Genomic DNA, 22,182 nt, shown 5'->3' on the forward strand with positions numbered 1-22,182 from the left:
TGAATTAAACATGAGATCGTAAATTATATAGACGAGATAGAGCACCACGTGGCTAAATGTTGTTTGTTTACGATTGGTGAATGAGGTCCATTGACACAAGAAAAAAAAATACTTAAAAAACAACAACAAAGCTTATATTAAGTGTAATTGTATCCGTTAGTTTTGGATCGGTCATGTCATTGTATATATGATCGAGATAAACATAATAAATCTGTGCGATTAGTAATATTTACCATATTGTTTTTGTTTAGCTTTTAGCTTTCTCAATGCGCTATGATCCATCACTTGTCTGGACCAGGTGTGAAAGGGAAAGGGAAGAGGAGGAGGGGGGGTGTCTTGGTGAAGGTTTAAAATTAAATTATCGTTTTTTAAATGCATTAAAAATTGTTCACCCAGGGCTCAAGAGTTGTCCTCAGGGGGACTAATTCAACCTACCGGTATACCACATCTGTCAAGTACGATTTCTTTCCCTTGTTCAATATACCTAACAAAATAATTAATTAGCAATAGATGTTTAACTAATTGCTTAATTGTTAAAATTGATTCTTAATCTGTCAAGTACGATTTCTTTCCCTTGTTCAATATACCTAACAAAATAATTAATTAGCAATAGATATTTAACTAATTGATTAATTTTTTAAAATTGATTCTTGTGTTGTCAGGCAAAAGAAACTTTGCAAAGTTTCACCTTACTCCTAGATAGGGTGTGGGGAAAATGACGTGTACAAACTTTTTAACAGACACAGTGAATTGATATAACTAATATAAGCTTCTTAATTATTATTATAAGCATTCGCGTTAAGTTAATTTGCCTTTGTGCTAGAACTCTGTAATGAGAAAGAATGATATCGTCTGCTGTCCGTCAGCAGAAAGTGTTAAGCAGAAAGTATTACCCTTCTGTCTCTTAATGACAACACTAGCACACCGCCAGTGTAAATAGCCTACTGTAGATATACAATACCCACGTGAGTAGTAATTAGATTTGAGCTGCGTGTGGACCTAGCTAGCACTGACTAACTAGACCACTTGTTACCACCGTGGGGTTATTGTGTTGTCATCTGCACTGCAGTTAAACATCGATACTGACACCAGTCAACGAATATATAGGTCGGTACTTTGCAAGCGACCTGTGGGAATGCGGAAGTTTTCTTACTGTGTTATATTAGGTCATATTCACTGCGTGCTTTTTTTTTTTTTTCTTCTTCGTCTCACCGACGTCTCTTCTCTAGATTGAATGACCTAGTTTATAGACTTAGAAAAACCTGGGCGTGGTTGATGTTTAGCTGGCTGAGAATATTGTCAATAGAACTAGTATGAATGGAATCACCACGAGCTCAGGTCATGTTAGTATTAATAAACACAACTTCGAGTTGATATTGATTTGGGATTGAGAAATAGCTACTTACGACGTCACTCAGCAACTGTCTTTTGTTGGACTTTCTGTCGTTCGATTTCTTTATATTTTCGATCACTAGATCATTCAAATTGTTATTCAGTCAATCAATGTCTTTTTTTTCTGTCTGTCTGCATTAATCGTCCGGTTATTTAATGACAGACATCTCGTAGGTACCCGGACAGTTTGTATTTGTATTTGCTGTTTGTATCTCTATAGAACATATATGTTCACAAAGCACAATGGATCTAGGTACATCATAAATAGAATGGTCTTAAATTCAGTCGTGACTAGCAAAACGCACTTTTAAATAGTACACATCCCTGGGAAGTGCTTGAAAACAAAATGCACTTTTAAAAAGTACACATCCCTGGGAAGTGCTTGAAAACAAAATGCACTTTTAAAAAGTACACATCCCTGGGAAGTGCTTGAAAACAAAATGCACTTTTAAAAAGTACACATCCCTGGGAAGTGCTTGAAAACAAAATGCACTTTTAAAAAGTACACTTCCCTGGGAAGTGCTATGAACAAGGTTCGAAACAACGACCCACTGGGCGCCCTTTTGATTTCTCTTTGAGCTTATCCTTTGTTTCCATTAGGAGGTGTCCACCCCAACTCAACCTTGACGCTACGAACGGTGTCTAGATTCAATCAACTAGAAAACCCCTTAGATGGGAGAGAGTAGCGTCCCTCCAGAGAAGCGTGTCTGTTACGTCTTGCATTTACAGAGTAATGAACCGAACCTAAAAGTAGATCTAATCGATCGACATTTATGAAAGCCACCGTCACGCTTGCATATAGATCTATAAGTATTTGTCTAGAAATATAATTTCCCGAGGAAATCTTTCTTCTGGTTAAAGGCAGAAAAGGTGTGTGTGGGGGGGGGGTATCTCTTTGCTCTTGCGCAATGCAAGTGGATTCAACAGGGTTTGGAAAACAAATTGATATTGCATTGGATGTCAGAGTGCCTTGGTGGGCTAAGGTGAAGTTGACAATATCACGAAATGAAAGAGGTCATGATGATGATTTTGTCTTAGTGATTGACCATGGCACAATGACACACGCTGAGGACTCCAACAGACCTTCGTGTCAGTTGGCCTATGACCAGTCGGTTGATTTTTTTTTGTTCTGATTTAATAATTAATGTCATCATTTCACTATGTGACAAGTCGTAACACGAGCCCGCGTGGCCAGCATAATTTTATATCACGCTAACAGGCCATTGAATCTCTCGCTGCATTGTTCAGTCTACTTTTGGCTTCAAAAAAGCCTTGACTGGAAAGAAGCTCCCTTAGCGAATAGTTTATATTTCTTATAACCTAATAATACTAAGGCTTGTCTTCGAGTCCGAAGATTAATGAGGAATGCAGTATTTCCCGTGGCTGCGCAGCCCCAGCTGTGACCTACATATTTTACCACATCCAGGGCAAGCTTAACCATTGTCCGCAGGTGGTCGATTTAGATTTTTTTTCTCCGTCTGCGTTTGTTCTCGGCAGCGGATTTTCTTTTGGTCTCAAATGTGTATCCCGCGGCCTTTGTGAGTGACCTCCAGCTGTCTCGTTCTGAGGCCGCATGCAACCAGGTGCTCTCTTCTATGTTAGCCAAGGAAAGTTGACGCCTAAGCTGATCTTTGAAGCATTTCCATGGGGCGCCTCTGTTACGTCGACAACCTTTTAGCTAACCAAAAAAAGACTGCTTTTAGCATACGTTCGTTTCCCATATGGGATACGTGCCCCGCCCAGCGTAACTGCCGGACCATAAGAAGTCCCTCTATACTGTCCATACCGGCGTTCGCAAGGACAACGCTGTTTGTAGTGCGGTCTTGCCACCGTATGTCCATCATGGAGCGCAAGCATCTTTGGTGGAAGCGCTCAAGAAGTCTTAGTTGTTTGCTGTATAGTGTCCATGTCTCAGAGCCTTATAGAAGGGTTGAGAGAACCACCGCCTGGTAGACATTGATTTTTGTAGGCAGGCGGAGCGATTTTTTCCGCCAAACTCTCGCCTGAAGGCGTCCAAAAGCGCTACTGGCCCTGACCAGACGGTTATCAACTTCCCTTGAAAGTGAGGCGTCATTTGACACTATACTACCTAGATAGGTGAAGTGGTCTACCACGTTAAGTGCCTGTCCGTTTACGGTGATCCTTGGGGTGAGTATGTTTTATTGGGTGACGTCTGGAACATGACTTCTGTTTTCCCGAGGTTTATAGATAGACCGAAAGAGGCGGCAGCGTATGCAAATGCGTTTACCGCCTTCTGGAGATCATGTTCATTGTGAGCTAGCAGGGCGCAATCATCGGCATAGAGAAGCTCCGTTATGACCATCTCCTTTGTTTTTGTATGGGATAGTAGACGTCAAAGATTGAACACATTGCCGTCAGAACGAAACCGGATTTAGATGCCTTCGTGCAATCGCTGTCTCATTTGACCCAGCATTACGCCAAAGAAGATATCGAATAGAGTAGGAGCAAGTACACAGCCCTGCTTCACGCCATTTTCGATTGGGAAGTGATCAGAAAGGGCACCATTGTGTCTGATCTGGCCTTTTCATCCCACGTGAAACTGCTTGAGAATGGATAGGAGCATAGGTGGGCATCCCAGCCTAGCCAAAATCCTCCACAAACCATCGTGACTGACCGTGTCGAAAGCCTTGGCGTATAGGTTTAGGTTCTGCTCTTTGCTTTTTTCTTGTAATTGTAGAGCAAATCTTATTTTATATAATGCAGACGTTACTTCAAAAAAGAAGATAATTACGTCCTACGCGTCATGCAAATATCATGTCAGATGTACCTCTGCCGGCTCTGAAGCCACATTGGCTTTCAGATAACACATCGTCCACTAAAGAGTGGGTTAGTCGGTCCAGCAACACTCGAGCAAAGATCTTTCCTGCTACTGACAGAAGTGTAATGCCTCGATAGTTGGAGCAGTTAGACTTGTCACCCTTTTTGTATAGGGCTATGATTACGGAATCTCGAAGTTCAGGTGGGACCACGCACTTCTCCCAGCATAGAGCAAACAAGTCTGTTAGTCTCTCGGTTAGGGCGACACCACCCATTTTAAATATTTCAGCGGGAAGTCCATCAGAGCCAGGTGCCTTGTGTTTTTTGAGTTAAAATATTGCTGTCTCAATTTCTTCACATGTCGGTTGGTCGTCGAGCGCCTCTCTCGTAGTTTTCTGAGGGACATTTGCCAGCGATTCCTCCGATACGTGCCTTTTATCACCAAACAGCATACTGAGTGTTCTGTCCAGCGATTTAGTATGTCCGCCTTGCTAGTTAATAGGGTAGAACCATCGTATGATCTTAACTGTGCTGTAGTCTGGTAAGATGGGCCATAGACACATCGAAGCGACTCATAGAAAGAGCGTGTGTCACCAGTGTCAGCATGTCTCCGGACATAGCCACCAATTATTTTTTAGTTCCCTGACCTTTGACCCTGACAGGAAGCTTTATATAGAGCTCTGGCTATAAAATAACTTACAGCTCTAATTTTTAGATTGTGTTGGAATATCGTTTTTATTTTAAAGCTATCAATCTATTGTTATACTTTATCTAGTGCTGTTTCTCGAAGCAACTAGTCTCTACTTTTACTGTTTTTTCAAGTAGGGTTGCTGTGTTGCATTCAATGCTGTCATTAAAACAGGTCCAAAAAAAAAAAATATTTGAATAAAATGTATTGGGCATATCTAGCCCGAGGAGGTAATGGGAAACATTGCTATTTACATTTCCGCGTGACGATCTTATACGTCAGGAGGTAAAACAACAAAAAAAAAAAAAACACCACCAGAGGGCAATTTTTTAATGACGTCATCAGAGTTTATTATTTATGACCATCAAGAAAAGAAAACATCTATCAATAGCGTCCAGGTGTAAAAAAAAAAATGCAGATTAGCTGTGTGTGAGAGAGAGGGAGGGAGTGGTTTAACATTAGTCTAGTGACAGTCTAGTCGGGTAAAGGGCCTCTTTTTTTTTTTACCCCCACATTTTTTGTTTGTTTCTAGTTTACATTTAACCTTAAAAAGGGGGGGGGGAGTATTTAGAAACGTTAATACCCACTATCAAGAGCCCAATTTATTCCGACGCCAGTGGGTCACGTTGAGGGGCGTGATGGGGGGTGGGGGAGTCGGGGCAGGACAATGGAAGGTCTTATCCTCGACGTTTTCTTCTCTCTAGTTCCGTCATTGTTTGTGTTCCTTTCAAACAGTGGTTCCCTACACGTTTCCCTTAACGGAACACTTCCCACATTCGGACTTTTTAGCGGAACACTTCGCACATTCGGACTTTTTAGCGGAACACTTCGCACATTCGGACTTTTTAGCGCAACACTTCGCACATTCCGAATATTTAGCGGAACACTTCGCACATTCGGAATATTTAGCGGAACACTTCGCACATTCGGAATATTTAGCGGAACACTTCGCACATTCCGAATATTTAGCGGAACACTTCGCACATTCGGAATATTTAGCGGAACACTTCGCACATTCGGAATATTTAGCGGAACACTTCGCACATTCGGAATATTCAGCGGAACACTTTGCTCATTTTTTTTTAGAGAGATTAATTCACATGGTGGCCTACTAATTAATTATTCCAGTAGTTCGTGGAACAGCCAATCAGGCCTCGGGGAACAATAGGGTTCCGCGGAACACAGTTTGTGAAACATTGGTTTTAAAAAGATGAAACAAGGAGATTTCTACAGTATGATTATTTTTGGGAGGTAAACCCGGAAAACAGGGTATGGACGTGGTCTGCAGAAGCAATTTGTTTTTCCTACAGGTCACTGTAACTCCACCCCTCCCCTCCCTCTATTAGCTCAGCTCGGATGACATGACAACCTTCCCAGCATGCTTAGGCTCAAGGTTAAGGTGTAAAACAAACTCGAATTAATGGTACGATTTTTAACAACGCATTTATCAACTCACTCTGCCCGTCTGTATGGTACAAGCTAAACTAATTGCTAATACAATAATTAATTACCTCTAATTAATTGACGAATTGAGTATTTTTGTTTATTGTTTCATGTTTTGTTAGGTACAATAATTAATTGTTTAAAGTTTAAAGTATCAACTGGATCCTGATAATGCGTGCGTGAGAAATAGCGTTAACAATTATTTAAGGGAACTAAACCCAACAAGACTAAGACTAAGACTGCTTTATTGATCCTTACCGAAATTTGTTGTGATTACAAGGACTCTTTTCTTATATAAAGACAACACAACAGAAAAATACACATAAATACAACAGACAACATAAAGAGTTCATTCAGCGACTACACACGGGCATCTTGGTGCATTTCATATTCCCTGATCAATGAGTGGCGGTGATAGAGTCTGACCGAGTGAGGTACGAACGAGTTTTTGTACCGCTCCGTTCTTGTTTTGATTGACAGCAGTCGCCCACTTCGCGACGACCTGGCGTAGTTCTGATGGAACGGGTGGCCGTTGTCTTCCAGTGAATTCTGAAGTATTAGTTTCCCTTGTTGCTATTAAACAAAATAATGAATTACCAGTAATTAATGGTGTCATTGGTTACTTTTTTTATTGATTCATGTCTTGTCTATTTCAGTGAATATCTTTAGAGCACTGAAAGGGTCCTCCGAATCAGCAAGGAAAACAAATATGACTTAAGTAGAGTTTTAGTCTCTTATCAACATGCTTGACAATATTTAACACATTGGTAGGACGTGATTATCTTCTCTTTTGGAAGAGCGTCTGTAATGTATAAGAAAATGAAAGATCATTTATTTCATAATATTTTGTTACTACGAGTTGCGATGTGTCAATAGACTCACTCTAGTGTGTGACACAGTTAACACACTTCAATGCGTCAAACTCGATATAAAATCTGTAATGTTTCATATTTAGTAGACACCGCTATGACCTAAAGAGTGGGGATGTAAACTATGCACTGTATATCAACACATTGCAATGTGCCATATCCGATAGACACACACCGCAAGAACTTGGCATTACTTTATTTATCTTTGTTATGGAATCGAACGAGCTACGATACCTGTTTTTTTTTTTTGCGTGGATCGATTACGACGGCCGGTATCAGTTTCAACATCGGCCCTTACGTAAGGCGTTGCGATAGCGGGGAACTGCTGGGCTTTTGAGATAAGTTTTTAAAGGTAAGTTTGCATAGTGGAAATACATATGTTTTGGACTATCAACACAATGTCTGTTTATGCACTATTAACTCTTTCTCTGCGTAATTATTTTCCCCATTTCGATAATAGTATTCATTTTGCTCATTTGTATTTCACTATCCTGTTATGACTAAACTTCAATAACTTTTTTGTTTGTTATCAGAAAATGTTATATTTGGTATTGAATTGTAGGAGAAAGCGTGCTCTTTTTTACACAACACCAATTAAAGTTTACAAATCCAAAAATTAATTTAGTTTAATGGGGTTCAAATCAGTTAGGAGAGAAAGAGTTAATATGTGCTCGCGAAGGTGTTGACTGGGTTTCGTTACAACCCTGGAAGAATAATGTAAACAAATTATATGCTTTAATGTAAATATGTGGCGACCTTTTTTACGATGTCATTGTGGTGGAATTTAAAGTTTTAGAGTAGAAATGAGAATCGGATGTACACGATAGCTCTCGGGTTCGGTTCGGTTAGATTTAAGTTCGAGTTCTGTTCGGTCAGATCTAAAGTTCGGTTCGATGTTATGAAATCAGGTAAAAACAAACCTAAGAACATGTAATATTGAATTTATTAAGTGAACACTGAACTCGAAACTTGATATAATTAAAGGTAAAACACAAAATAATGTGCGACGTACTAGTTATTTCAACATGAAACATTCAAATTTCTGTAGGTCAAAGTTCACAGAACATCGAAACAGTAAATGTGATGACTAATGATTAGTAATGATCTGACGTTGAACACAAGTAATGGATGCTTAAAGTAGTCTGCTGTCAGTTTAAACATCAGGACTGCATGTTGTATTTGAGAACTGTCCGCTTTTCTAATGTTTTGGGATGTTGCCTATCCCAAAGATCACTCAGTGTCGCTCCACAAAGGTGGCCTTAGAGGGTGCGAATGGGGCGACTCCTTTACCCAAGGGGTCCCCCGCGATAAGAGATTCCCTTGTCACAGTCAGCTTCGGAAACCAGACCAGTTCTCCTAAACGAGGAGTTGTTATTGTATAGTTTGGACGCCTTTCCTATATGACAATGAAAGCTCTTTGCTGGTTTCCAAACACCATATTGCCAGTACCTACGTACGGAATTATGTTTTGAAACACTAATAAGGCTTACATAGGCGGAAGAGCCCGTTACCGTAATGTTGTCCGGTATATATAGTCTATGCTTAAGGCTCCCGGACTTGTGGCTGGAACGGTCAACAATAATCTATGTCATCGTCGTAAGGTTAAAAAAAAAATCTCTTTCCAAACTGGCAAGGCATTGCAGTTAGTCATGAGCAAGTAAAAGTGCATGTTTAGTGTCCTTACTACCAGCATAAGGCGAAGAAGTCACAGCCTAAATTCTGAGAGTAGATCATATGATTCAGTGTCACCTTAACTCTTTTTGGAAAGAGACTCTTGAACCGAATGACCGAATTCACCAAAATTTCCTTGAGTGCTATGATACGACCTGGTGTGTTGAAGTAGACTTTATTTTGTCTACCATATTACTCTTACCTATCCCTTAGTCTGTTAGACCTTTGGGGCACCACGCAAGATCTATCGACAGTCTTTCTCCACTCTTCTCAGTTTTTTTTATTTTTGCCTTAGTTAGAACAGTTAGAAGCTCTTTCAATGGCAGTCTCATATTACAAATCTCAATTTAAAAAAAAAACATTGGGGTTAAAGTTGGGTGGACTCAAGGGCGCCTTAAAAATCCTGAAATTAAAAATCCATGTTTTCACCGAGATTCGAACCCAGGACACCAGGTTCGAAAGCCAAGCGCTTAACCACTCGGCCACCGCGCCCCGTAGCCTTGTGAAATTGATAAAAAAAAATAATTAACAACGTCACACAACAATTGTCTAGTTTCTCAAGTTAGTCAAATTGATTTGACGTCACAACAAGCGCAAAAGAATTGTTAATCGTGTGCATGACAGCACATTTGTTGACTTCATTCTAAATGTGACTTGCCAACTTCGCCCATTTAAATCCTGAAACTTGAGTCTTAGAAGGCAAATCAACAGTATTTAATATCACCCACAAACGACGCGAGATACACATTTGAGACCAAAGGAATTCCGCTTCCGAGGACAGACGCAGACGGCGAAAAGAAAAGGTGGCAAAATATGTAGGTCACAGCTGTGGCTGCGGGTAATACTGCATTCCGCTTTAATCTCTGGACTCGAAGACAAGCCTTATTATATATTTATATATATATATATATATATATATATATATATATATATATATATATATATATATATATATATATATATATATATATATATATATATATATATATATATATATATATATATAAACAGGGCTTTTCTTGTGACGGTACGCACCAATACGGCGTACCGACACCTTTTTGAAAAAAAATATTTTTGTATTTTAACGTATATTATTTATTTTTAGTAGTTAACAGTCACGCAATCAACTACTGAGTACCGTCACCTATTTGCTTTTTTTTGTAATATTTGTTTCGATAATAGAAATACGTGTAAATTCATTTTTTAAGCCCTAATCAATAAAAAGTAAAGCTTATGAAACTCTTCAAAATTCAATACATACGGTACCCTTAATTTTACGTGTGATTCGATGGATGAACATCACAATCTGCCCCTTGGTTTTCGTCGTCTGGTGCTACGAGTTCGAAGGACTCATTCGGAAATCATGGACCGTGCAGTTTAAATTGCGTGTTTTCCTTATGGCAGCTGAAGAGTGATGGTTCATTTCATGTGGCAGCTGAAGAGTTATAGTTCAATTCGTGTGGCAGCTGAAGAGTGATGGTTCAATTCGTGTGGCAGCTGAAGAGTGATGGTTCAATTCGTGTGGCAGCTGAAGAGTGATGGTTCAATTCGTGTGGCAGCTGAAGAGTGATGGTTCAATTCGTGTGGCAGCTGAAGAGTGATGGTTCAATTCGTGTGGCAGCTGAAAAGTGATGGTTCAATTCGTGTGGCAGCTGAAGAGTGATGGTTCAATTCGTGTGGCAGCTGAAGAGTGATGGTTCAATTCATGTGGCAGCTGAAGTGTGATGGTTCAATTTATGTGGCAGCTGAAGAGTGATGGTTCAATTCATGTGGCAGCTGAAGAGTGATGGTTCAATTCATGTGGCAGCTGAAGAGTGATGGTTCAATTCATGTGGCAGCTGAAGAGTGATGGTTCAATTCATGTGGCAGCTGAAGAGTGATGGTTCAATTCATGTGGCAGCAGAAGAGTGATGGTTCATTTCATGTGGCAGCTGAAGAGTGATGGTTCAATTCATGTGGCAGCTGAAGAGTGATGGTTCAATTCATGTGGCAGCTGAAGAGTGATGGTTCAATTCATGTGGCAGCTGAAGAGTGATGGTTCAATTCATGTGGCAGCTGAAGAGTGATGGTTCATTTCATGTGGCAGCTGAAGAGTGATGGTTCAATTCATGTGGCAGCTGAAGAGTGATGGTTCAATTCATGTGGCAGCTGAAGAGTGATGGTTCAATTCATGTGGCAGCTGAAGAGTGATGGTTCAATTCATGTGGCAGCTGAAGAGTGATGGTTCAATTCATGTGGCAGCTGAAGAGTGATGGTTCAATTCATGTGGCAGCTGAAGAGTGATGGTTCAATTCATGTGGCAGCTGAAGAGTGGTGGTTCAATTCATGTGGCAGCTGAAGAGTGATGGTTCATTTCATGTGGCAGCTGAAGAGTGATGGTTCAATTCATGTGGCAGCTGAAGAGTGATGGTTCAATTCGTGTGGCAGTTGAAGAGTTATAGTTCAATTCGGGTGGCAGTTGAAGAGTTATAGTTCAATTCGTGTGGCAGTTGAAGAGTTATAGTTCAATTCATGTGGCAGTTGAAGAGTTATAGTTCAATTCATGTGGCAGCTGAAGAGTTATAGTTCAATTCGGGTGGCAGTTGAAGAGTTATAGTTCAATTCGTGTGGCAGTTGAAGAGTTATAGTTCAATTCATGTGGCAGTTGAAGAGTTATAGTTCAATTCGTGTGGCAGCTGAAGAGTGATGGTTCAATTCGTGTGGCAGTTGAAGAGTTATAGTTCAATTCGTGTGGCAGTTGAAGAGTTATAGTTCAATTCATTTGGCAGTTGAAGAGTTATAGTTCAATTCGTGTGGCAGTTGAAGAGTTATAGTTCAATTCATGTGGCAGTTGAAGAGTGATGGTTCAATTCATGTGGCAGCTGAAGAGTGATGGTTCAATTCATGTGGCAGCTAAAGAGTGATGGTTCATTTCATGTGGCAGCTGAAGAGTGATGGTTCAATTCATGTGGCAGCTGAAGAGTGATGGTTCAATTCATGTGGCAGCTGAAGAGTGATGGTTCATTTCATGTGGCAGCTGAAGAGTGATGGTTCAATTCATGTGGCAGCTGAAGAGTGATGGTTCAATTCATGTGGCAGCTGAAGAGTGATGGTTCAATTCATGTGGCAGCTGAAGAGTGATGGTTCAATTCATGTGGCAGCTGAAGAGTGATGGTTCAATTCATGTGGCAGCTGAAGAGTGATGGTTCATTTCATGTGGCAGCTGAAGAGTGATGGTTCAATTCATGTGGTAGCTGAAGAGTGATGGTTCAATTCGTGTGGCAGTTGAAGAGTTATAGTTCAATTCGGGTGGCAGTTGAAGAGTTATAGTTCAATTCGTGTGGCAGTTGAAGAGTTATAGTTCATTTCATGTGGCAGCTGAAGAGTGATGGTTCAATTCATGTGGCAGCTGAAGAGTGATGGTTCAATTCGTGTGGCAGTTGAAGAGTTATAGTTCAATTCGTGTGGCAGTTGAAGAGTTATAGTTCAATTCATGTGGCAGTTGAAGAGTTATAGTTCAATTCGTGTGGCAGCTGAAGAGTGATGGTTCAATTCGTGTGGCAGCTGAAGAGTGATGGTTCAATTCGTGTGGCAGTTGAAGAGTTATAGTTCAATTCGTGTGGCAGTTGAAGAGTTATAGTTCAATTCGTGTGGCAGTTGAAGAGTTATAGTTCAATTCATGTGGCAGTTGAAGAGCTATAGTTCAATTCATGTGGCAGTTGAAGAGTGATGGTTCAATTCGTGTGGCAGTTGAAGAGTTATAGTTCAATTCATGTGGCAGTTGAAGAGTTATAGTTCAATTCGTGTGGCAGCTGAAGAATGATGGTTCAATTCGTGTGGCAGTTGAAGAGTTATAGTTCAATTCGTGTGGCAGTTGAAGAGTTATAGTTCAATTCATTTGGCAGTTGAAGAGTTATAGTTCAATTCGTGTGGCAGTTGAAGAGTTATAGTTCAATTCGTGTGGCAGCTGAAGAGTGATGGTTCAATTTGTGTGGCAGTTGAAGAGTTATAGTTCAATTCGTGTGGCAGCTGAAGAGTTATAGTTCAATTCGGGTGGCAGTTGAAGAGTTATAGTTCAATTCGTGTGGCAGCTGAAGAGTTATAGTTCAATTCGGGTGGCAGTTGAAGAGTTATAGTTCAATTCGTGTGGCAGTTGAAGAGTTATAGTTCAATTCGTGTGGCAGCTGAAGAGCGACGGTTCAATTCGTGTTGCAGCTGAAGAGTGATGGTTGTTTCGTATGGCCCTTAAAATGCAATGTGTGATTTGTATGCCGGTGCATGATTGTTGATTCCCTTGATGTCAATTGATGATTTGTGTGACAGTTCTACTACAACCTTGACTCAACACGATTAGTTTGTCTTTCTACCCATGATGTCACTCTGTACCTTTGCCCAACTGACAAATCATATTTCCGTTTACATTTCAATGCTCAGTCTTGCTTCACAACTGGCATTCTTCTTTTAAGTTATGAGCGACGCTCTAGTACTATGCGACTGTACTAACAGAACGATTCTTGGTAGCTGGTATAACCATTCGTTTTTTTTCTAGTCATGGTGAATGACGTCACACATCTGTCTAAATGCTCGTAAATTGTGTCGGGTTTTTTTTTAGGCAACAATACATAATAATTTAACCATCTGTATGCAGCCAATGAAAACTCTTCTCTTATTTTTGTTTTGTTAACTCTTTCTCTCCTAACAGACGATACCAACGTTGATTCCATCAACATGTGGTAAATAATTACGGAGAGAAAGAGTTAACACAACTTTAAAAGACTGCGTGATGTATTGTCAGTCTTCATCTTTCTATTCCTTGTGCCTGTTTGTCAAGTAAAAAAAACTACAGTTTGTGTTATGTACCCACCAATCCTTGTCTATTGTGAGATTCTAAAACTTCCTGTTCCTCCAACAGACTGGCCGTGCACTGAAGCCAAAAGAAACGTTCCACCCCCGAAACTAGACGTTGCATCAAGTTTCTTATGGTCAACTGGTCAACGGTAAGTCTGTTTTTGTCATCTGTTTAGTTTTGTATGGTCATCTGTTCAAAATGAGTCTGTTTTTGGTCATCTGTTTGTTTAGTTCAACTTTTGTTTAGTTTGGTCATCTGTTCAAGATGAGTCTGTTTTGGTCATCTGTTTAGTTCAACGTTTGTTTAGTTTGGTCATCTGTTTGTTTAGTTCAGCTTTTGTTTAGTTTGATGCATTTTCACTCTTCTTGCAAAATGTTTAGTTTTCAAGTTTCATGCTGTTTGTTCTGGAGAAACACCATCTCCTGTGCTGTTTAGTTGCTTTCTCTTGATTCTGTTATCCAACAACCTGTCTCCGTTAATTAATATAGTATTCAATATTTCTCCCCCTCTTTCTATCTCTCTCCCTCTCCCCCCCCCCCACTCTCTCTCTCTCTCTTTCTCCATCTCCCTCCCTCTCTCTCATGCATTCCACCTCTTAAACTTTTTTTTTGCTACTTCTTTGATTGGCCCTGTATCTTTCTATCTCCCTCCCTCTCTTGACTCTCTTCCTATCTCTCTCTCTCTCTCTCTCTCTCTCCATCTCCCTCCCTCCCTCTCATGCATTCCACCTCTTAAACTTTTTTTTTGCTACTTCTTTGATTGGCCCTGTATCTTTCTATCTCCCTCCCTCTCTTGACTCTCTTCCTATCTCTCTCTCTCTCTCTCTCTCTCTCTCTCTCTCTCTCTCTAATTACAGCTACTCCTTTTCCCAGTTCTTGTCTTCCATCCTCAGGACTTTGTGTAGAATGTAAAACTTGTTCAGTTCCCACAACATGTTCCAAATTTCACTTTGACGACCCATGACTCATATATCGAAAAAAATCTGCCCATAAGTTGAAAAAAAAAAAGGTTTAGGCATCACTGTGTTTAGGCATCACTGTGTTTAGGCATTTAGTTTGTTGTTGTTGTTGTTGTTGTTTTACTTTAGCTCATTTTTGTCTTAATTGTTTTTTAATGATGGAATATGTGGCTGAAAGGCCAAATTCGCTTGGTTACGGCTTAACCACCTAACAAGGGTGCTCGAGTTTGAATCCCGACTCGAGCAGAACTGTGTTTGCTGAACCCCCAAAGACAGCACCTAATCCCAGTTATCACCTCCCGGGGATCCCCCAACTGGTGCGCAAAAGAGAGTGCGCACTGAGCATGAAACATGCGCTACATGAAATCAATGAATAATAAAGATAAGATAATGTTATTGTTCCAAACGGCCCAGGCTTTCATCTCACTGTTCCAAACAAATAATAAAGATAATAATAAGATAATGTTATTAGTTCAAACAAATAATAAAGATAAACAAACAGACACAAACAATGAGAGATAAACAAACAGACACAAACAATCAGAGATAAACATACACAAATAATGAGACGCACAAACAGACACATATAATCATAGATAAACAGACATAAACAATCAGAGATAAACAAACAGACACAAACAATCAGAGATAAACAGACACAAATAATGAGACACACAAACAGACACAAATAATCAAAGATAAACAAACAGACACAAACAATCAGAGATAAACAGACACAAATAATGAGACACACAAACAGACACAAATAATCAGAGATAAACAAACAGACACAAACAATCAGAGATAAACAGACACAAATAATGAGATACACAAACAGACACAAACAATCAGAGATAAACAGACACAAATAATGAGACACACAAACAGACACAAACAATCAGAGATAAACAGACACAAATAATGAGACACACAAACAGACACAAACAATCAGAGATAAACAGACACAAAAAATGAGACACACAAACAGACACAAATAATCAGAGATAAACAGACATAAACAATCAGAGATAAACAAACAGACACAAACAATCAGAGATAAACAGACACAACTAATGAGACACACAAACAGATACAAATAATCAGAGATAAACAGACAGACACAAACAATCAGAGATAAACAGACACAAATAATGAGACACACAAACAGACACAAATAATCAAAGATAAACAAACAGACACAAACAATGAGAGATAAACAGACACAAATAATCAGAGTTAACAAACAGACACAAACAATCAGAGATAAACAGACACAAATAATCAGATATAATCAAACAGATAAACAAACAGACACAAACAATCAGAGATAAACAAACAGACACAAACAATCAGAGATAAACAAACAGACACAAACAATCAGAGATAAACAAACAGACACAAACAATCAGAGATAAACAGACACAAATAATGAGACACACAAACAGACACAAATAATCAAAGATAAACAAACAGACACAAACAATGAGAGATAAACAGACACAAATAATCAGAGATAAACAGACAGACACAAACAATCAGAGATAAACAGACGCAAATAATCAGATATAAACAAATAGATAAACAAACAGACACAAACAATCAGAGATAAACAGACACAAATAATCAGAGATAAACAGACACAAATAATCAGAGATAAACAAACATAAACAATCAGAGATAAACAAACAGACACAAACAATCAGAGATAAACGAACACAAATAATGAGACACACAAACAAACACAAATAATCAGAGATAAACAAACAGTCACAAACAATGAGAGATAAACAGACACAAATAATCAGAGATAAACAAACAAATAAACAAACAGACACAAACAATCAGAGATAAACAAACAGACACAAACAATAAGATATCTTCAAACAGATAAACAAACAGACACAAACAATCAGATATAAACAAACAGATAAAAAAACAGACACAAACAATCAGATATAAACAAACAGATAAACAAACAGACACAAACAATCAGATATAAACGAGAGATAAACAAACAGAAAGAAAACAACACGAGATTGCTTGAAGAAAACAAAAGACAACGAGACTCTCCTAGTTTTTACTTTTATAGTTATCTGCTTATTTCTCCAAGGTGCACAGTTTTGCACAGCCTGTATAAGAATAACTTGGGGAAAAGTATTTCACTTCCCCAGTGCCTTATAATTTCCTTCCTGCTAGTAGCAAGCAGATTGACAAGGAGATGTTTAAGTGGTCACGGTTGTATGAACTCCAATATCTCCATTTAGCGTTGAAGTTGTTTTAAAAAAATACTCGATCTAGGTACTTAGGCACTGAGAGAGAAAAAAAACAACATAATAAGAGCCATACAGGAAAAATGAGGATGAATAATCCAGCCATAAAGCCCAAAAAAAAAAATATCAGATCTTGGGGTGATATTTCAAGCTATGGAAGAACCGGTGAACCGTGACCTTCTTTATCTTGCATAGATTATAGGTGAACCATTGATCACATTTTTTTTTCATGTGATCTACATTCTACAAAAAGGATTCTACACGATTTGCAAATGCATGTGGAACCTAGTGAAACAGTTAAATAGTGCGTGTTATATTTATCTGTTAACGGTGAAACGATTGGTGAAGATGCAATGGCATAATCCTAAACACATTTTATTAACAAGTTCACTTTGTCAGGAAATATGCAAGGTTTTAAAAATGCCCTAGAACTACTTGAATTTTAATTCTATATATTTTTTTTAAATTATAGCTAGTTATAGTGGGCAAGGTCCAGTTCTTTCTTTAGTTGGCTTGGTCCAGGTGGTCCACTTCTGTCTTTCATTGGCTTGGTCCAGGTGGTCCACTTCTGTCTTTCATTGGCTTGGTCCAGGTGGTCCACTTCTGTCTTTCATTGGCTTGGTCCAGGTGGTCCACTTCTGTCTTTCATTGGCTTGGTCCAGGTGGTCCACTTCTTTCTTTAATTGGCTTGGTCCAGGTGGTCCACTTCTTTCTTTAATTGGCTTGGTCCATGTGGTCCACTTCTGTCTTTAATTGGCTTGGTCCAGGTGGTCCACTTCTTTCTTTAATTGGTTTGGTCCAGGTGGTCCACTTCTGTCTTTCATTGGCTTGGTCCAGGTGGTCCACTTCTTTCTTTAATTGGCTTGGTCCAGGTGGTCCACTTCTTTCTTTAATTGGCTTGGTCCAGGTGGTCCACTTCTTTCTTTAATTGGCTTGGTCCAGGTGGTCCACTTCTGTCTTTAATTGGCTTGGTCCAGGTGGTCCACTTCTTTCTTTAATTGGCTTGGTCCAGGTGGTCCACTTCTGTCTTTAATTGGCTTGGTCCAGGTGGTCCACTTCTTTCTTTAATTGGTTTGGTCCAGGTGGTCCACTTCTTTCTTTAATTGGTTTGGTCCAGGTGGTCCACTTCTGTCTTTCATTGGCTAATTAGTGTCGGGTTCCTTTTTATTGCTTGGCTCGATAGGGGTTTACTTACAATTAAGAGCACTTAATACTAAATATACTTTAACTCCAACATCCATGAATAACAATAATACTTTCCATGAAATCATAATAACTTTAATATTTAATAAAGCACACAATTATATCACTCTCAAGAAATGATACAAAACACCAGTTCTGGAAGCGACCGACCAACTTTCCTGGACCTGGAACAAGACCTCACTGACTAACAGACTCTCTCGCACGAAGACTAAACCATTCAATTCATAACACGTGCAAGACTATTCACAATTCATAACCTCGGAGTACTTAAACAAGGGGATGTAACTATGATACCAAAATATCAAAGTAACATATTCATTCTCGCCATACCGCCCCCCTGACAATTAGGAGTGGGCATGGTCCATGTAGTCCATTTTTTTTTTATTCATTAGCCGATAAGAAATGATCATTATAGTAAAATGGCAATTTAATCCATGAATTTAAATCTTAAAAAAAAAAGAGAGAGAGAGAGAACTTGTGGCTGCCCTTGATGGTCACTTGTACTGCCAGGTGCACTCAAACTCACTTACATTGGGGTCAGGGGTGCACAAATCTCAGATTCATCTCAATCATCCAAGAATTTAAGAAAGACGAGGGGGGGGGGGAGAGAGAGAGAGAGAGAAGAGCCCCTGCTTTATAACTGAATTCTGAAAGTATTCCGTATCAGAGGCCTAGAAATTCAACAGAACATTTCTCTGATAATTTAATTCAAACGTATAATACTTTTTTTTTTTTTTGCATTGGGTGCGTAAACAAGCCGCTATTGTATTTGGGCTTCCTTTCCGTTCGTCTGTTTGACAGAATACGATCTCATAAACTACAAGCGCTTTTTTTTTTAATTCGATTTCACTATCACCAGTATCGTTCTCAAAATTAGTGCAACGATTACTTTGTACTTCCGGTCTTCTAAAAAAAAACTAAGCCCATTTATATGTTTATACATTTAAACAAGCGAAACACACTCACACCCTTTAACAACATTCTCTAGTTTATGTTTATATTACACATCGGATACCCCGTTGATTTTTTTTCAAATGATTTATATAGTTTGTTATGGCCTGGACATACCCTCCTTTCGGTTTTGGGATATTCTATAAACAGGCCCACATTTTAACATGCGTGGTCCCCCTACCATACGTTTTTAGCCCGCGAAGTATTGTGTCTGTCACATTCAACGGCCCGCTCTCTTTAAGTCTTTTTTTTTAAACCTGCGCATCGAAATTTCTCATTGACTTTTGACTTGCTGTGGGAAGACCCGGTTTATAATCAACACATACACTCGCACATATGCTTTTGGTCCATCTAATCTTCTAATCTCCCCCGCCGCTCTCTCGTCCACAACAACAACAAAAAAAAAGCTAATCTCACGTAAAATTTCTGACTTTTCTTTGGCTTCTGAATTCAGTATTGAATACACCCTCTACTGCAGTACGACTGGAACCACCTCCACCTCGTCCCTTTAACCAGGAAGTTCTCTCCGGGTGTCCTGAGACCTCAGCACGCCACTTTGAGATGACAGTCTAGGAAGTGTTTTCGAATTCTAATTCTTGCGCGTGGTCACGTGCTCCTTAGCCTGAACTCGTTGTACTTTCATGTGACAATATCAGGGCACTATTACTTATGCTAGGGCAAATTCGAACAAGGGCTCCTTCTTTCCCGACCATTGGTCATTCTTTTTTTTTGTCCCATTTATAAGATTAGCCAAAGTAGGTAGACTCTACTTTATGTCCAACAAACAATTCATGAACACCACTATACACTAGCGCACCCTTTCCTCTGTCTTATCTTGGAAACACACAAGTACACTGCACACATACACTGCACACATACACTGCACACGTACACTGCACACGTACACTGCACACTTACACTGCACACGTACACTGCACACGTACACTGCACACGTACATTGCACACGTACACTGCACAGGTACACTGCACAAGTACACTGCACACGTACACTGCACATGTATACTGCACACGTACACTGCACAAGTACATTGCACACGTACACTGCACACGTATACTGCACACGTACACTGCACACGTACACTGCACAAGTACACTGCACACGTACATAGCACACGTACACTGCACACGTACACTGCACAGGTACACTGCACACGTACACTGCACAAGTACACTGCACACGTACACTGCACACGTACATTGCACACGTACACTGCACACGTACACTGCACACGTACACTGCACAAGTACACTGCACTTGTACACTGCACACGTACATTGCACACGTACATTGCACACGTACACTGCACACGTACACTGCACACGTACACTGCACAAGTACACTGCACACGTACACTGCACAAGTACACTGCACACGTACAATGTTGATTGCTACGAACTATTGAAGTGCCTGAGTTCATTGCATTGTCGAGGATGAAAGAAGGGCCCAAAAACCATGTTACTATCCACACATCGTTCCTTAAAAGAGGGGGAGGAGCTTTTATGTAGGACACCCGAACAGCTGATGTGGTACAGAGTATGTGGGAGTTTATCCCGAGCGTCCTTGGATACGGGTCATGGGTAATAAAGATGTTACAAATTAAAACTGCTTGGAATCCCACGTATCAGAAGTTCACAGACCAATAGCTCAGACAGGCCGATGAAAAGGAGCTTTCATTGGCTTAGAGTTTCCTAGAGTCTACGAATGAACCCTTAGTACACTGCAAATGTGACGTCATTCCTGGGCAGCGCTTGCCTTGAAGTTTGGTTTGCTCTGTTATAGAGTTTCTCGCGCTACACGTTCGTTAGAGGCTTAGGCTTAAATCCCATTTCCTAGACACACAACCAAACAAAATGTCATGCAGCGGATCAGATATCGCTTATATCCGTGTCAGCTTGAACTCTATCCAGCTTAGTCTTCTGCTTTTCAAAAGCAATCTTTTTTTTTCTTTAAAGGCCCAGAAATCATGTCATCCTTTGTCTGCAAAGTCTATAGTGCGCATGCGTTATTTTTTTTTCTAGCTTTGTATATTCATATATGTATTGTACATTTAAATAGAATCACTTAAAGCTTGCTAGAAGAAGAAGAAATAGGATCAAAATGACAGACCTGAGATATGGATGTATAGTTTAAAAATAAGCAGGCGTCCCGGTCTTTCACTCTCCAGGGAGTTGGGGTGTTCACAAACTAAAGAAAACCAAAATGTACCAAACACAAAAGACATTAACATTGACTTCAAACATGTGTATGCCCTTATATCTTTTAAAACTACTTTTCTAAAAATTAGTTTCCAGAAAATTGAATTCGTTTTGAAGAGGGAAGTGAATCTCTGCACTGAGAATCTCTGCACTGAATCCAACACATTATCAGTTCAATTGGGCTGTGTAGTTCATTTTCATATCAAGATTTAAATTCTTAATGTTTGTGCACTTAAATGAATGCAGACCTTTTAATGATCAGATTGTTTTGTAATTAATATGAAATTAATCTCGTTTTCCCATTTTGCAATTTCTTCTTATCTTATCTTATAAAATACAGACGTTACTTCAAAAAAGAAGATGATTACTACGTCCTTTATGCATCTAGTCATGCATGTTAACCAATGACTTAAACTCTGCCAAGTCACTGGTTTTCCTGGCTGGCTCAGGCAACCCATTCCATGCTCTAATAGCACTACGGAAGAAGGAGTATTTGTACAAATTTGTCCTAGCATATGGAACGAAGATTGTATCTTTATCTTTGTGTCTTTCTGGGTATTTTTATTATACTTTGTTTGTGTATTTGAAGATTGTGGTTCAGTGTTTTATGTACAATTGCTGCTTTATGGAGTCTTCTGTCCTGAAGGCTTTCTAAGTTTAGTGCTAATGCCATTAGCAATTAAAAGAGCACGTTACTGGTAAAAGCCTTCAACTTTAAAGATTGTGATCGATTGGCGTACCGCACAGTCCCATCTAACTGCACTTTAGAAGCAACGATAACTAGCAATACATTTATCTATTGTGTTCATAAGGAATGCGTTAAAGGCCCAAGAGTCTTTTTGTTCAGGAGTGTTGAGAACCTTTGTTGCTTTTCCACACTCAGGTGTTATGCTTTTTTTTTGTCCCCCTCCGCC

General features: G+C 39.5%; 1 protein-coding gene across 2 annotated transcripts in view; it reads left to right on the forward strand.

Annotated features, from left to right (window-relative positions):
• The window catches only part of LOC106065589 (interferon regulatory factor 1-like), an 82,848-nt gene that overhangs the window by 8,955 nt on the left and 51,711 nt on the right, over positions 1-22,182 (forward strand). Inside the window, exons 1-2 of one of the 2 annotated variants that reach the window (XM_056021709.1) lie at positions 7,384-7,522; positions 13,733-13,817. In XM_056021709.1, coding sequence (XP_055877684.1) covers positions 13,800-13,817 — 18 coding nt within the window. In that variant the 5' untranslated portion in view covers positions 7,384-7,522; positions 13,733-13,799. Of the gene's footprint in view, positions 1-7,383; positions 7,523-13,732; positions 13,818-22,182 lie in introns of those variants that run through there. The other variant, XM_056021710.1, reaches the window with a different exon arrangement.

Source organism: Biomphalaria glabrata, chromosome 2 (assembly GCF_947242115.1).
Source record: "Biomphalaria glabrata chromosome 2, xgBioGlab47.1, whole genome shotgun sequence".
In the NCBI taxonomy this organism is placed as follows: Eukaryota; Metazoa; Mollusca; class Gastropoda; family Planorbidae; genus Biomphalaria; species Biomphalaria glabrata.